Genomic DNA, 16,538 nt, shown 5'->3' on the forward strand with positions numbered 1-16,538 from the left:
CTGAGAGGGGAGGAAGGGTCACCAGGAGCAGGGGCAGTGGAGGGGAGAAGGGGAAGGGAAGGAACCTCATCTGGCCCAGAGGTCACCCATCTCCCAGGAAACCAGCAGGGCCCTGAGCCACACCCCGTCACTCTGCAGATGAGGAAACGGTGGCCCAGAGGGTTCAAGGGCCATGCCACCCTGATGGTCAGCACCAGGGTCCAACCTCGCCAGGGGAGAATGAAACTTGAGACAGACAGAAGCTGGGCCCCTTGGGGGCCAGGAAAATTAGCAGGGGTGGGGGTGGGGGGTTGGGAGGAGATGTCAGGCTTGCCCTGAAGGACAGGCAAAGAGAAGAGAATGGGAGGGAAGAAGGGGCCAGGAGGGGTCTGGGAGGAAGAAGGGGTCTCTGAGTGGGTAGCTGCCTGGCCCTGGGCCCGCTCAAGCACCGCCAGGCCCTTGGAGTCCAGGCTGACCTCAGATACTGTCCAGGCAGGCCCCAGGATCTGGGTTCCTGTCTGGCTCACCTTGCCCGTGTTGAGCTCTGCATAGGGATCCGGGAAGCCAGTGAACTCCCTGGGGCTGCCATAGAGGTTGATGTAGCAGGGCCCGAAGGTGGGGAGGAAGCCTAGATGGTCGTCCACTGGGAGACACAGACATAGGTGCAGATCAGAGGGGCTGGCCCAGCCGAGATGTCTAGCGCTCAGCCCTGCTACCTTCAGGCCAAGCCCATCCCCGGTCTCAGCACCCCGCACGTGCACAGGATGCGGCCCCCACAAACGTATAAAGGACAGTGAACCCCATGAGAGCTACTGCTGTCTCCCCTGCGGGACTTTAATCCTCACTGTGTCGAGACATGGAGATTTGTATTGTTTTTATTAGTCTCGTTGTATAGATGAGGAAGCTGAGGCCAAGGGATGAAAAGGAGCACATGACTGCAAAGAGGCATGACCCCAGCGGTCTCACCTTCAAGCTCATGCACTCAACCGGCATGCAAAGCTGGGCTCGGGCTCACTGCCCTGCCCCTCCCAGCCCACGCTCATCCCCTCCTCACCCTGCCCTTCCATCTGTGTCTCAGGCCATCCAGCCTATGGGGAGGCACAAAGAAGGCCCAAGAGCCTGGTCACCAGAGACATCATCTCCTGGATGCCAGGGAGGGGGCCCAACTCGATGTCACCCCACACACAGGGCAGCCCCAGGCACATGTCTCCTCCACCCCTGTATCCTTATGAAGTTGAGACAGACCATTTAATAGCCTTGACTCATCCTGGCATCTCCTCCTCTTCCCCACTTTGTGCAAAGAAGGATCTTTCAGTGGAGCAAGTTGGAGGAGAGTTTGAGAATTACACTAATGATGAGACAAAATCTTTCCTCCACATCATTTCCATCCTTTTTTTTTTTTTTTTTGACAGCCCTCTTTTGTTAATGTCATGACTTTCTAGCTGACAGCCAAGTTTCCTAGGACGGGATTTCAATGGCCAAACTCTGAGAATCCTGAAAAGCCAGGGTGCCCCATCATAGGAAGGAGGAAGAGGCCGTTTCCAGAATGGCAAAGGTGGGAGGTGGGCCCAGAAGCAGGTACTATCTGAGATGACTCTGAGTGCTCAGACCCTGGGGGGGCGGGTTCCAGGGACCCTGGGCTTGAGCCCGTCCCTGAGCAGCAAGATTTTCCCAACTAGACGCAGGAGCATGCCTGTTCCAGAGCCCTGCACCCAGCATCCCTCCTCCTCCAGTCCCCAGCACCCACTCTGGCTTTGGGGATGCGGGTGAAAGACGTGATGGAGCTGTTGTAAGCGTGACTAATTATTTATACTAATCATCCTGACTGTAATTTACCTTGCACATTTCAACTTTAAGAGTTTTCAGCTCACCCCGGCCTCCTCCCGGTCCCTGAGAGGACTCACACTTCCCCTTCCTCATCATGGACCCCCTGCCTGCTCCACCCCCCACCCTGCTAGAGAGAATGAACTCATTTGAGTTCCAGGGCCCAGGCACATTGGGCAAGGGGGTTAGAGAGTGGGAGGGAATTGCCTTTGAAGCGTTCCCAGCAATTTACATATTCCACCGTGGTTGAGAGGTAACAGCCAAAGTTAAGCTTGGGGATTGTGGTGGGGAGTCTCCAGCCCACCACAGGCAAATGGAACACTTCCCCACAACCAGCGCCCTTGCCCCTCCAGTAAAAACCTCAAGGCCCAACTCCCTCGTCATCCCAGAGGTGAGAGCACGTACGTTCTGTGGCTGGAGGAGGCTTGACCACACCTGCAGGCTCCTCTGAAGCGTAAAGAAATGGAAGAGGGGTTAGGATGGGCATGGCTGGGTGGAGGACCGATTAGGTAAATGAGGCACTGTGGATGGACAGCTGGCAGACAGAAGGAAAACAGCTCCTGGACGGGAAACAGATGTGGGCCGAGACCCCAAGGCCAGCCCAGCTGTGAATTTATCACACACTGAGTCATCAGTGCACCCCCCTCAGCGAGACACAGTCCCAGTGCCCCGGCGTGCACGCCACCATCTGCCTGCAAGGCTGTATGTTGTTTGTCGATTGAAAACTTGACTCAATACATTCAAGGAGTAACACAGAAAAAAAAAAAAAAATATATATATATATATATGCTTTGGCATATTATAGCCAGATAAGAGGGGGAAACAAAGTTCAGATGCAAAGAAAGGGTGAGGGAACCGTGAAAGGGCCAGAGCTAGGCACACACAGCTCTCCACCCCACAGGCAGGTTGACTGCATGGAGTGGAGGCATTTCAAGGCACAAGATCTCCACCTAGTGGTCATTTGTAGAATTACCACTAAGGGCACCATGTTGCATTTTCACAACAGCAGGCACTGGGCACAGTTCTGAAACAGGAGGTTTCCAGCGCCTGCTGTTTTGAATGAAGCACAGTGCCAGACACTGTCCATTAGCTGAATGTTCTACTCTTGGTTGTACCCTAAACACGGGTAAGGAGGGTCTAGAAATAAAAGAAGCAAGGAAGGAGATGCTCCGGTAGACTTCCAACTTCACTTCAAGACAAGCACAAGACACCCCCAAAGGAGTATGCAATCCTCAGTCTCCTTCCACTGTCCTCTCTGGTTCTGCCTTTTGCCACACTCTGACCTTCCCTGTCTCCTCCTCCAACCATCCAAGTGTGGCCCAGTCTGGGGTCCTGATTGACCTGGGGTTGTGTTTAGTGAAATACCTAATTATTTTCATTCACTGATCACCTTTACCTATTGGTCTCCTTCAAGAAATAATACCTATTGCTATTTCCCTATAGCTCCATTATCAGAATTAAGAGCCAAGAGCTGAGCAGAACATTGTGGCAGGAAGGAAGAATGAGCAGAGACACAGGAAGAAAGGGCATGGAGCAGAGAGAACATGGGCACAAGGTCAGAGCCGACCAAGTGAGCACAGAGGTGGCACGGAGGACGGGGGCGGCCTGCGGCTCTGGGACCCGGCCCCTCACTCTCCACAGCCGGCCTCAGCTAGGAATGCCGGCTGGCAGGAGTCAGAGTGCATAAACCATAATTCATGGCCATTTTCATATCCACAGGAATAGGTTTTCATCAGGAGGGGAGCAAGGCCTCTGGTCACAGGAGACTTTCAGCAACCACAGAGGACCGACCCGGGCACAGCTGCACCCCCAGGAGAGCACGACCAGGGCCCGCCGGAAGGAAACAGATTCCACTTTAAGCTCCTTCAAATGATTACAAACAGGCCTGGCCAGTTATCTAGGGCTAATGAGGCCAAGGTCATAGTTCCGACCCCCGTGTGCTCCTCACAGAAGCAAACACAGCTTTCCACCCACAGACCAACTCTGCGTTCTGGCTGCAAACTAGTGCCCAGCCCAGACACAGCTGGCCCCTAGTCCCGGTCATCTGAACAACACGTGCCTCTGGTGGCTGGGAGGACCAAGCTAGGGGCTTCCAAGCAGCCTGGTTCCCAACCACACCTTTTCACTAATTGCCTCATTCATTCATTGGTTTGCTCCACAAACCTAACAGGCACAGAATGAGGCATGGTGAGACAGGGCCCTGCCGACAACTAAGGCCAGCGACTCCTAATTTGGGGGCAGGGTCACAGGTCTCCAGGTGTGAGGATCATGCTTGTGTCTGCAGACAGCTCATAAAGTCAAGGGCAGAGTCATCAGTGAAGCCACCCAAGACAAAGCCTCTATTTAGTCCTCACCACTCTTCTGCCAAAACACAAGTGTTCTGGTGTGTTTTCCCTAAGCCCAAGGAATAGGGGCTGGGGAAGCCCCAGAACACAGATGAACGCTTCCAGTTTTGTGGCCTGAGCAGCCCAGCCCAGCTCTCTCACCTGTGGAAGTACAGGGCAGGCCCTCCCAGCTCAGGACCCCCTTCTCCTGGAGCATCTGAGGCCATTACCTGCGGCCAGCCCAGCCGCTCCCTCTGCCTCTCAGCACATCTCCCACGCCCACGGCTTGGCTGCCTGACTCCAGCCAGCGCCAGGCAGGAGAAGAAACCAAGAACTGCTGGGAAATCCTCATCATCTATGCTCCAAAGACAAAAAGAAACGAACTTTGGATTTCGTAGCCATGGAAAAAACTGCCTGAGTGCTATTTATGTAGCATGATTTTCATATGTACAAAGTTATAAAAGAATTTGTACCATGGAACCTACGTTTCATGGGGCTCATGTGCCTGCTACCTTTCAAAAGGACTGAGGCTTCTCAGGAAAGCACTCCTCATTAAAAAAAAAAAAAAAAAAACAAATAAATTTTTTACTAAATGCTTCGGAGCATAGGGTCCAAGGAATACTTAAGTGTGCCAGGCAAACCTGCAGTCAAAAGTGCTTAAGAGGCTAGCGTTAGGTCCTGTCCTAGCTGGAAATAACAACAAAACACGAAAACAAAAATTCCTGGTTGGATTAAATAATCTGGTGAACTGTGAGGCTGGAGAATATAGAGAAAGAATCCATTTTTATAGTTTGGTTTAGTTTGAGCTTTGAGAGTAGTGGGAAAAGCAAGGGCCACACATCACCCAGATATTCTGGAACACCCTAGGGTGGAGAAAAACAAAAAGAGCTCAAAGTTGGAGTGACATTCGGAGGTGGCCTCAGGACAAGTGGGAGTGACATTCGGAGGTGGCCTCAGGACAAGCGGGAGAAGCGTGGCAGGGAGGCAGGCAACGGCTAACCTTCCAGGCCTAGAGAGAGCTTGAGAAGAACGGCTCCAGTTTGAGCAATAAGTCTAACTGTTTTATTGCTACAGAGATCAAGCTATTTAACTGTACTTAAAACTGCTTAGCTGGTGACAAGAAGATTCTCATTGATGTCCAAAACAAACTGTGGGAGCCTGTGGTCCATGAACCACAATGGGTTGCCCATGGCTTGAGCGCCATCTAGTGACCATATAAACATCTTTCTCATGTTCGCATTCAAATACTCATGACGACCCTGGAAAAGGGCAAGGTCAACACCACCCCCAGACATGAAGACTGATGGGGGCACAGGCATCTAAACTCTCCCTCGGGTGGCTGACAGCTGGCAGAGCTGTAGCCTCGTGAAACAGTGGCTGCTGGAAACCAGTCAGAAAGGCACCTTGTGCCTCTGCCAACATTTGCCCTTGGACTCAGGGACAGGGACGGCACGAGCCGGCAAACTGGAGAAGAGATTCCTTCCATGCAGGAGTTCTGATCCATGGGGAGCCTAGGATAGTGTCTCTCCCACCCACCTGCATGACACGCTGCCCTCACTTCCCATCTTTCTAGCTCTGCATCCAACTATCGGACAGCAACTACAGGCGGACCACATCCTGGGACCAGCAGTTCCCACAGTCAGGACGGGCAGGGGCTGGGGCAGGACAAGCCCTTTAGCAGGGGCTTCTGGGAAGGAGTTTTGGTATACTCCAACAATGACAAGTATCAGTGATGAAATGAGCATGGCAGCTAGATGTTAACGCATCGGGAGGGAAACTGGAAGTTCATTGCAGATTTTTTACTTGTATATATATATATTTAAATGTTTCAGAGAATCTAGAGGAGACTGGTCAACTTCAGAAGTGTTAGGTGGAATCTGCCAGAAACTGGGCATGCTAACCTGACCTCCAGATAAAGATCTGAGAAGATGGATGGACAGAGACCCACACACCCTGTCTGTGGAAAGACACCACACTGGCCAGATCTTGCAAGAGTGTGTGAGAGTGAATAAAAGGGGAGGGGACAAACAGAGGGCCAACCAGGATAGGGAAATAGGGAGGAAACAGCGTCTGTAAAATTCAGGAGGGTGTTCACCTTGAACTCTCAAGAAATGATTTGGAATCCTCAGTAGAGTGCAGGAAGACGTAACTTTTGTGGAACAAAACACAACGAGGGAGAGAACAAAGAGGAAAAGGAAAATATAAAAGGAAAGATGGAGGGAAAGGAAGGCATGACAAGAAACTAAAAATGCAATAGCCAGTCTTAAACCACATGGGAAGCAGTAAAAAGCAGAATTGGTACAGGGGGGAAAAATCAGAATAGGGATGCAGAAAGCCAATAATCATGATACTAAAGAGCAACATTACTTTAGGGTTTATTGTGTTCCAGAATGTGACATTTATAGTCTCACTGGATTTTTGTAAGGACCTTACAAGGTTGGGACTGGTGGGAGGAGACTGGAACAACTCTCTTGGAGCTCCCTGGCTCCAGAACAGCTCTTATCCCACCCCTCTCCATGTCTTCAGCTGCTCAGACAACAATATTAGAGTAGATGAAATCAGTCCTCAACTCAGATTTAAGAATTCACTGTGTCTCAGAAAAAATTCAAGAGTCTTGCTCCTAGACCGATCAAAATAATTTTTTAAACTACAAGTAAAAAGAGACATTCCTACAAGCCAGAAAAGAAGAAAAACTGTCTATAAAGGAATCAAATCAAACTGCTCTCAGAAAACACATCAAAAGAAGCTCAAAATAGATTAAATATCTAAATGTAAAAAATAAAAGTAAAAAATAGAGATAAATACAACCTTGGGATTTCCTGAAGGCCAAAAGCATGACATATGTGGCAGAAACCACACTTCCATTACTTAAATAAGAAATACTGAACATAAACACAAGTTAACTAGAAAGTTGGGCTTCCCTGGTGGCTCAGACAGTAAAGAATCCACCTACAATCAGGACACCTGGGTTCGATCCCTGGGTTGGGAAGATCCCCTGGAGGAGGGCATGGCAACCCACTCCAGTGTTCTTGCCAGGAGAATCCTCATGGACAGAGGACCCCGGTGGGCTACTGTCCATGGGGTCACAAAGAATCAGACATGACTGAGCAACTCAGCACACAATTAGAAAGTTAAAAAGGAAACAACAAAATATGTCTAAAGAGAGTTAAAGAGAAGATTTAAAAGATGAGAGAATAAAAAATTAGAAAATATTAGAACTAAAGTGTGCCTGTGCACATTCATTCAGATGTGTCCAGCTCTTTGCGACCCCATGAGCTATAGCCCGCCAGGCTCCCCTGTCCATGGAATTTTCCCAGCAAGAATACTGGGGTGGGTTGCCATTTCCTACTCCAGAGGATCTTCCTGACCCAGGCATCAAACCCAAGTCTCTTGTGTCTTCTGCATTGGCAGATGGATTCTTTACTATTGCACAGCTGGGAAGCCCATTAGAACTCATATCTAAGTCCAAAAACTTTTCTTTGAAAAGTTCAATACAGGAGGGAGAAAGAAAAACTTCTAACAAGACTAATCAAGAAAAAAGAAAATTCAAACTCATATCATTAGAAATAAGAAAGTAGAGAGAATTGTTTAAATCATAAAAGATTGCTCTGCACAACACTATAAAAAAATTGGAAGACCTCAATGTAATAAATATTTTTCTAGGAAAATGTAGATTATCAAAATTAACTGTAGTAAAAGTAACAAACTAAAAATACCAATGATCACAGGAGAAACTGAAAAGGTTTTAGAGCTAGTGCAACAGCCACTCAGAAAGGGCACCCAGCCCACACGGTTTTATGGGTGAATTCTTTCAAACCCTCAAAAGACTATATTCTTATGTTATATAAACTGTTCCAGATGTTAGAAAAGACTTTAAATCTTTCCAATTAATTTTACAGAGCCAGCACAGCCCAGATACAAAAACCTAAGAAATAATAAGCAGACATACCAATTAAAGATAATAGAAAATCAAGAAATAGGACCAAGAACACATTTAGGAATTTAGTAGGGGATAAAAGTGGCATTTCAAAATGTAGGGAAAAGATTATTCAACATACAGTGTTGGTATCACCAAAGAAGAACAATTTTTTAAAAAGTAATGTTAAACCCTTGCCTAATTCACTAAGGAAAAAATTAATATATTTGGCTATGTAAAATTTTTAAATTGAATAGTTAAAACTATTAAATGATAAAATTGACAAAAATTATTCACAACATAGATGACAGGAGAAAGTTAACCTCCATCTACATACAGAACTCTTAAAAAACAATGAGAAAAATACAAACATACCATCAAAAATATGGACAAAGCATGAATAGGCAATTTACAGCAGAATAAATTTTAAAGTATATAAATATATATAATTTGTAAAAAATATATAATTTGCAAATGTAAGATGAATATTAAATATTTTAAATTTTACATTGGTCAACTTTACCAGATACCAATGAAATAAAATTAAGGCAACAATGAAATGCACCCAACAAATTGACAAAGTTCTTTAAAAACATCATTATCTTGCTTTGTGTTGATAAGGATGCAGCAAAATAAGCTTGAGAGATTAGAGTATAAATGAGTCCAGTCGTTTTGTAGGGCAATTTTTATATACACTAAAAGCTTTAAAATGTTCAAATCTTTTGACACAGCAATTCCACTTCAAGGCATTTATGCAAAAGAAAAATCAGGAATTACATAAAGATTCAGCTACAAAAATACTCAATATCAAGTTAGCTCCTTATAAAATGGAAAAATTAGAAAACACCTAAATATTCAACATTTAGTTAATGTGGTCTATGGCGCGTTCACCATATTGTAGAATACTTAATAGCATGAATAAACGTCTATGTTATATTGCCAAGTGACAAAAAGCAATTGTCAAAACAATTAAAAATTGTTCAAAACACTGTTTATCATATACACACATACACAGAAACAGGCCCCAGAATATTAATATTTACCTCTTGTCTGGGAGGAGAGGCTGATGGATAATTTTGCGAGTAAATTTGTATATTGTTCTTTCAGATTATCTCTTTTAAATTGTACAAATGATCACGCACTACTTTCTAACAGACCAATGAAAGCCATTTCAAACTAGGAACTGCTAGCCAACAGTCAGCCAACAGAGAACCCGGTGGATGGTGTGGCCACAGCCCCAAGATCATCTGCAGGAATCATTCCACAGTGAGGCCAGTCCTAAACACAAGCCTATCTCTTTCACTGGCCAAAGCCCTTCTTCCTGGGAAATGGGCAACGAAGACCTTATAGACTTCCCTTTTCTGCAAACTCTTAAAGCTAGAGGTGTAAGACAGTTGCAGTGGGACAGGGGAGAGCATGGGGACCAGAGGGCAGCACAGAGGGGCACTCACCTTCTATCTCGCCTCCAGAGGCAGAGATCTTCGACATACTCAGGTAGGTGGTGGCCACAATATCGTTGTGGGTGAGGCGGTCCCTAGAGCGAGGGGCAGAAAGGGCCTGAACACGGGTGGGATTCGCAGGCCACAACCCACCCAGGGAGGAAATGGCCGGAGTTATGCATCGTTTGTTAGGGGTCCCAGTCTTCACACCAGGGATGTTATGGAGGCCTAGTAATGTTTGGCGAAAAGAGACTGGAAAGAAAGTGTTACTCAAGACTCCTCTGGGGGGAACCCAGTCCATCAGCATCCCAGCAGCCAAGCTGGAAGTCTGTGGGCACAGCTGCAGGTTGAAAAGGAGGAGGCCTGAGGCAGGAGCAGTACAGGGGAGCAGGAGGCCGCCCAGGGAGCCAGACCCCCAAGCCCAGGGAGAGCAAGGCTCTGAGAGCTAAGACATAGCAGACGAAGGAGAAAAACCAGGGGACCAGAAAGAAACTCTCTCCAAGGAAGCCCACAGTCTTAACTAGCTTAGGGTAGCTAATACACAGCTCTTTTTTTTTTATCTGATTTTGTATGTGACAAAGCACTTCTAGCTTCCTTGATCACCAAGGATCCTTACAATGGCCTTGGGGAATAGGTACTTTTATTAAATCTCTACTGCACAGATGGAAGGAAACAGACTCGGAGATGCAAAGTCCTCGCCCAAGGTCAGCCCAGGAGGGAGGGGAGGAGCCAGGACAGAAACTGGTATCCTGACTCCTGGCCCAGCACTCTCAACAAGGTCCACACAGCTTCTGGCTCCAAAATGGGACTGGTCCTGCCTCCCCAAAGAAGGCCTCTCCCCTCCTACCCATCATAGGGGACCGTGGGGGAAGCTCCAGGACTGAGCGTTTCTGTGCAGACCCTTCCTCTGCCCAACACCTGCCCCCTTGACAACCATATGTAGTAACAGCTGGGCACCTTTTGCTGGGCACCTCCTGAGAGCCAAGCACAGTGCTGAAACTGTCACGTCATTTAATCCTGAGGCAGGATTCTGAGGCAGGCCCTGCAGTCAGCCCCAGTCTAGAGAAGAAGCCGAGGCAGGCAGGATGACAAAGGTGGGACTTGAGCAAGATACGCCTCATGGGGAAACCAGAGCCGTGCCTGCAGAAGCCTGCTGCTTCCCTGTCAGGCTAGACCGAGAGTTCTCAACCCAGAGATTTTTGACCCCGGGACATTTGGCACCTGGAAACATTTTTGGTATAGAGGGGAGCCATAGAGAGAGGCTGTGATTGTAGCCAAACACCCTACAACGCACAGGACAGTCTCTCACTGCAAAGACGTTTCCAGTCCAAAAACACCACAGTGCCAAGACTGGAGGGGCAGGCTCTATCTCCTTCCAGAAGGTTCCCCATGTGCATCTTCCCTTCTCTTGGAGCCCAGTAGCCCTCTCTTCCTGCTGTGCATCCCTTGACCACAGGCAGCTTCAGAAGATGACATCCACGTGCTTCACGGTGAAAGACCCACCTGAGCATGGTGATGTCATTTTTCTTTTAAATCTGACAGCCATGAGACACCAGATCTTTGCTGTTCCCTTCCTTCCTCTCTGTATTTCCCAGGGAGGTGGTTAAGCGTTAAAGTTTTGTATCAGGGCGGGGGCTACATTAGGAGGAGTGAATTGTCAGCACAGATCTGTATCACTTTTCATGGTGAGTGACAAGAAACGGGGAAGTAAAGAGTCCCTTAAACATTTTACAATGAGATTATCAACACCAGATAATTGACAGTTGACGACACTTCTAAACTGCCTTCACGACCAAACCCTAGAGAAGACCAATAGCTCTTGGAGCAAAATAGGATTTCTGACCTCTGGGCTCACCTGAATCTGAATGGGAAGAGAGAGGTTTTGAGTCAGGTTTTTTTGAGGAGGAGGGGGTAGTTTTGGGGGGTTTTGGTTTTTAATGAAAAGAATTCTTTAAGAACTGAATGAAAGATTAAGTTACAGAGAAAAGGCCATGTGGACCATATCGTATTTCTAGGATTCAGGTAATAGTACAAATTTATCTGAGTTTTCTGGGAAGAAAGCCCTTTTCTGGATAGGAACTTGCAGCAGCAGAATGATTTCTGGCCAAGAGTTGGGTTTTGGGGCTTGGGGTTGCTTTTGGAAAATACAGCAAGTCTGAAAATAGACTCACAATAAAAATGCCACTTCAACCTAAACCAGAGAAGCCACCACCAGATTCCGTAATGTGTTTGGATTGTACAGTATGTCGGTGCCTCACACGGCTCACACAGACTCGGGCGGGACCCATCCACAACACAGGGGTCATGGCGCCCGCGTGCATTCACTCACACTGCCGCACAGACCTGCACCCAGGGCACACTCGTGCACGCACACAGCGAGGCGAAGGGACAGCTCTGTGGACGCAGAGCTCGTCGCCCCAAACCGCCTCCCACAGAGCAGATTGGCGGTCAGGGCCCCGGAGGCCTCTCCCTGCTGGCCCTCCTCACACTGCCTTCCTCTCCTCTAATTCTCACAAGCTGTTCTCTCTCAGGCTGGGGACCTGGCGCACACTTTAATGGCTCTGTGGCCTGGGGGTTTTCCCCAGTCTCTCATTATCCTCCTGGCTGGGGGTGACATGGGCCGAAGACCAAAGGACAACACGCTGGGAACCACACAGCCAAGACTCTCTGGGGGCAGAGAAAGGACAGCTCTCTCTTTGGGGGAAGCCTGGTGTAGGGAAGGCCCTGGAGATGGCACATGGGGACCCCTGCAGCCCTCGGTGTGAGACAGGGCACCTCAGTGCATGGCCCGGCGGTTAAGCACAGGCTTGAGTTCGAGCCTGGCCTCAGCTGCTTCCAGCTGTACCCCCAGACAGGGCACTCAATCTATTCAGACATGCTCCCTCGTCTGTAAGGTCGGGCCATACCCAGAGTCGAGCTGAGCATCAGGTGAGACGGGCGTGTAAAGAGCTCACTGGGCAGAGGGCCTGGAGCACACAGACACTCACAAGAGCTAGATACTAATTTTCCAGGATGGCCCTGTGGCTACTCCCCTGCTCCTGACAGCAGTGCCATCCCCTGCTTGGGCAACCTGGCCCCCTTCTCCAGCCTGGAGATCTCTTCCATCCTACCAGCCCTTGGGGAGTCTCAGTCTACCCTCCTGGAAGCTCTGCTCTTTGCAGCCTCCTTGCCTCTGCTTATGATCCTCTCTTCATTAGGATGCCTTCATCTCGAACTTCCCCAAACCCCACTTCCCCCAGGAAGGCTCCCTGGGCCCTTCTGGCCCCAGGGATCTCTGGTTCTTGGAGCCGTCCCAACCCACTGTGAGTAAGCTTCCTAGCAGCCCACGCCCTCTCCTTCTCTGGCCTCTGTGTGAGGACACCACCTCACCTGAAACAGACTCCCCTGCTACATGCAGACTGAACGCAAGGAAACCGAAGGACCCAGTGACCCCTGACAACAGCCACCTCTAAAGGTCCCCAGATGCAGGACTCACCAGTCTACGACACGAATCCTCATTTTCTCACACATGGATGGAAACTAAGGAGGGAAGAGAGATGTGTGGGGGTGGAGGCCTTCTGAAGAAGTGGAAATCTGGGAGGCAGGCGGGAGCTGGGAAGGCTGGGAGCCCGGCCCTCCTGGGAGCGGGAGGCTGGGAGCTCCGGCTCATGGAGGTGAGGCTCACCATGGCAGGCAGTGTGATGCTCTGGTTCCACTGAGGATTGGCCGTCTTCTCCAGGATCTTGCTGCAGAGCTAGAAGACAATGAGGATAGGTGAATGGAGCTTTGAGGGGACTCTGGGTACCCCTGGGGACCACCACACCAAAGGGCACCCACTGTCAGCCAAGTTAACCACCCTTCGGGCTGGGCAGAAGGCCCTGGGGGCTATGGAACCTGAGGCAGTGGGCTTAGACACCAGGAATCTTTCCAGAGACAAAGCTCAATGGTAGGTCAGACCCACCGGGGCATGGAGGGAGGGACAGATTGTTTGAAAGTCACAAGCCTCTCCCTTATCTCATACCTCTGGCTGGAAGTTCCCTTCCCTTCCCTCCCATTATGGCCATGACCCTAAGTATGGCCACAACCCTGAGTCCAGACCAGCTTTCCCAGGAGTCCTAGCATCTGAGGCAATTCCCTTCGCCCATCAGCGCAGATCACCTGCCCCTTTGGAAGACTGTGCACGCGGGGAGGGGGAGAGGAAAAGGGAGCTGAAGGGCTGGGCAGGGGGCCATACACCAGTATTCTGAGAGGAAGATGAAAATTCAGTTAAGATACAAGCCTCATAGGCCACAGTTTGCCTCCAATCAGCCCTGCTCAAAAGACCGGGCTTTCCACAACAAGAAACCTAGCAGAGGCAAGAACTGGGTCCAAACTAGCAGCTCACAGGTTCTACTCTGCGCAGGAGTCCCCAGGGAGGCACTGATGCTGCCCGGGGCATCCTGTACCCATGCAGGGCAGCGGGCGAAGGCTCTGCCTCAGATGCTGAAAGGTTTGTGTCCTACATGGAAATAAGGAGCAGCCTTCCTCAGAGCACTGACTGTGGGCCCTGACTGTGCGAAGCATTTACATAATTATCTCATCTAATGAGCAACTGACAAGACTCTCCATCAAATGAGAGTGTGGCTTCCCTGGGGGTCAGGACTGTTTCTTCATCCCTGATCCACCCAATATCGGCCCCGTGCCCATCGTCCCCTCCTCCCTGTGAGAAGAGCCCAGGCAAAGTCTGGGGGTAGGGATGGGTGCCAGGATTTGGCGCTTGTGTGAGCAAAGAAAGGAGTAAGGAAAGAAAAGAATCCAACAATTAGATGGAACAAAAGGCAGAGTGGGACTCACAGTTCTCAGGAGCGGGTACACCAAGGGCTGTAAAAGCACACAGAACGATGTGCCGTCTCCCTCATAATTGAAGAAACACAGACAGAACGAATGAGATACCGTGTCTCATCTATCAGAGTCATAAAAGTCTCTAAAGCCTGTCAGCCCTGTCTTGGCAAGGCGATGGGAAACTGCTCGCTCAGATTTTGTTGGGGAGAGAACAACTCAACCTCTCCAAAGGGCAATTGGCCACTACCTTTCAAAAATTACAAATGCAGATGCCCTTTGACCTACCAGTTCTGCCTCTAGACATTATCCTACAGAAATACTTGCACATGTGCAGAATAACATGCGTCTAACTCCAGTACTTTGGCCACCTCATGCGAAGAGTTGACTCATTGGAAAAGACTCTGATGCTGGGAGGGATTGGGGGCAGGAGGAGAAGGGGACGACAGAGGATGAGATGGCTGGATGGCATCACCGACTCAATGGACGTGAGTCTGAGTGAACTCCGGGAGTTGGTGATGGACAGGGAGGCCTGGTGTGCTGCAATTCACGGGGTCACAAAGAGTTGGACACGACTGAGCGACTGAACTGAACTGAGATTATTCTCTGCAGCATGACTCCAGTTAGGGAGGACGTGGAACAACCCGCATAGCCACCAACAGAGGACAGCTTGGATAAAGAACGGCCCATCCACAGAATGGGGCGCTATGCCGCTCTAGAGAATGAGGACCACTCTACGGTATGAAACAACTTTTGAGGTGAAAAGTGAAGAAAACCAAGGTGCAGAGCAGTAAGTATCATGTGCAAGCATGTGCGTTAAAGGTGTAAAGGTAAGAATTCATGGTCAGACATGTGGCATGCACATAATGAAGCCAGAATGACGCAGAAGAAACCAACAATGATTTCCTGTGCAAGGGAGGAGATGACCGGAGGACAGCTGGACAGGTACAGGGTGAGAGGTAGGGTTTTCATGATGGATGATAAGTAAATGGATATGGTGTACATAATAAATGTATTATTTAATTCAAAACTTAGATGAACAAAAGTTTGAAATAACAAAAGAGAAAAAGAAAGAAATGGAGGACTTTTTCATCAGACACAACAGACAGGCCCTGCCAACATCGCTCCTCAGCTCCCTGGATGAGAGGCACAGGTGGTCCCCACCCTCCCCAAGCCCTGCCCCCGGAAGCCACAGGCCTTCTCCCCAGCAAGCACTTCCACCTATCTGCCCTTGGAGGTTCCCTCTGAGAGAGCCACCAAGATGTGTGTGCGGTAGCCTGAATAGCAGGGCCCCCGCCACACCACAGGCCAGCGCGACCTCTGGCCCTAGAAGCACCCAGAAGCCTTCCACCCCTGCCTCCTCTCCCCACACCGAGCTCCCTCCTCCCCCTCCTCCTTCTCCTCCTCTTATCTGTGTCTTTTTTTTTTTTTTTAAACTCTCCTTCCCTTCATGACAGAAGGCCATTTGGCCATCTGTATCAAACACTCAAAAATAAGCATGCCCTCTGACCTGGTTCTAGAAACTTCCCTATGAAAAGGCAGAGTGTGGACAAAGATTCCTATATACTGATGTTCCTCACAGAGTTGTTCATGAAAGAGGGAAATTCCAAAAAAAAAAAAAAGACATCCAAAAATAGTTTAAATGTCATGTTATATTCGTTTAATGAAATATTATAGCAGATAGCAAAAATTTACTTCAAAGGCTATTTAATAACCTAAGGAAAGTTAGACAACAAACGCAGTTTACCAAACCAAGTAGATATAGTTGACTTATTCTGGCAGTGGTTACACATTCTGTAAGTGAATACTGAAGCATTGCTCCCAAGGGAAACACAGGGTTAGGGGCCTGCAAGCCTCTGTCACAACATTTTTTTGGTCAACTGACCAGTAACTTTGTTTTATGTGTGTTTCTGTTTCAAGACACCTTTCTCATTATATTAATATACTGTGGGTTTATTAACACTGAACTCACAGCCAACAGCACTTTAACTCAGGCCTGAACAAAATTTACCAAATACGTGGTTCTCCATGGGGCACCTCACAGTCTCCTTACACTGAGAAACACCAGGCAGCATTTCAGCACTACACTTGGGAGCCACTGTAAACGCAGACATCACCAGCGGAAAAAAAAACCCCAAAACGCAAAAACAAAAAATGACACCGAATAGACCAGGAAAAAACACATTACAGGATGAGCGCTGAAACACGCAAGGGAGCACAGCGCCCGGCTCAGCTGGCAGCACGCGCCTCAGCCAAATC

At 48.8% G+C, this 16,538-nt stretch overlaps 1 protein-coding gene across 3 annotated transcripts in view; it reads right to left on the minus strand.

The window, feature by feature from the left end:
* DYSF (dysferlin) overlaps positions 1-16,538 on the minus strand; it is a 224,302-nt gene that overhangs the window by 127,736 nt on the left and 80,028 nt on the right. For 2 of the 3 annotated variants that reach the window (NM_001434948.1, NM_001102490.3), the window contains 5 exon segments: positions 507-622; positions 2,209-2,250; positions 9,495-9,577; positions 12,958-13,001; positions 13,147-13,215. In NM_001434948.1, coding sequence (NP_001421877.1) covers positions 507-622; positions 2,209-2,250; positions 9,495-9,577; positions 12,958-13,001; positions 13,147-13,215 — 354 coding nt within the window. 3 annotated transcript variants of the gene reach the window in all.

The sequence above is a fragment of the Bos taurus genome, chromosome 11 (assembly GCF_002263795.3).
Source record: "Bos taurus isolate L1 Dominette 01449 registration number 42190680 breed Hereford chromosome 11, ARS-UCD2.0, whole genome shotgun sequence".
Classification (NCBI taxonomy): Eukaryota; Metazoa; Chordata; class Mammalia; order Artiodactyla; family Bovidae; genus Bos; species Bos taurus.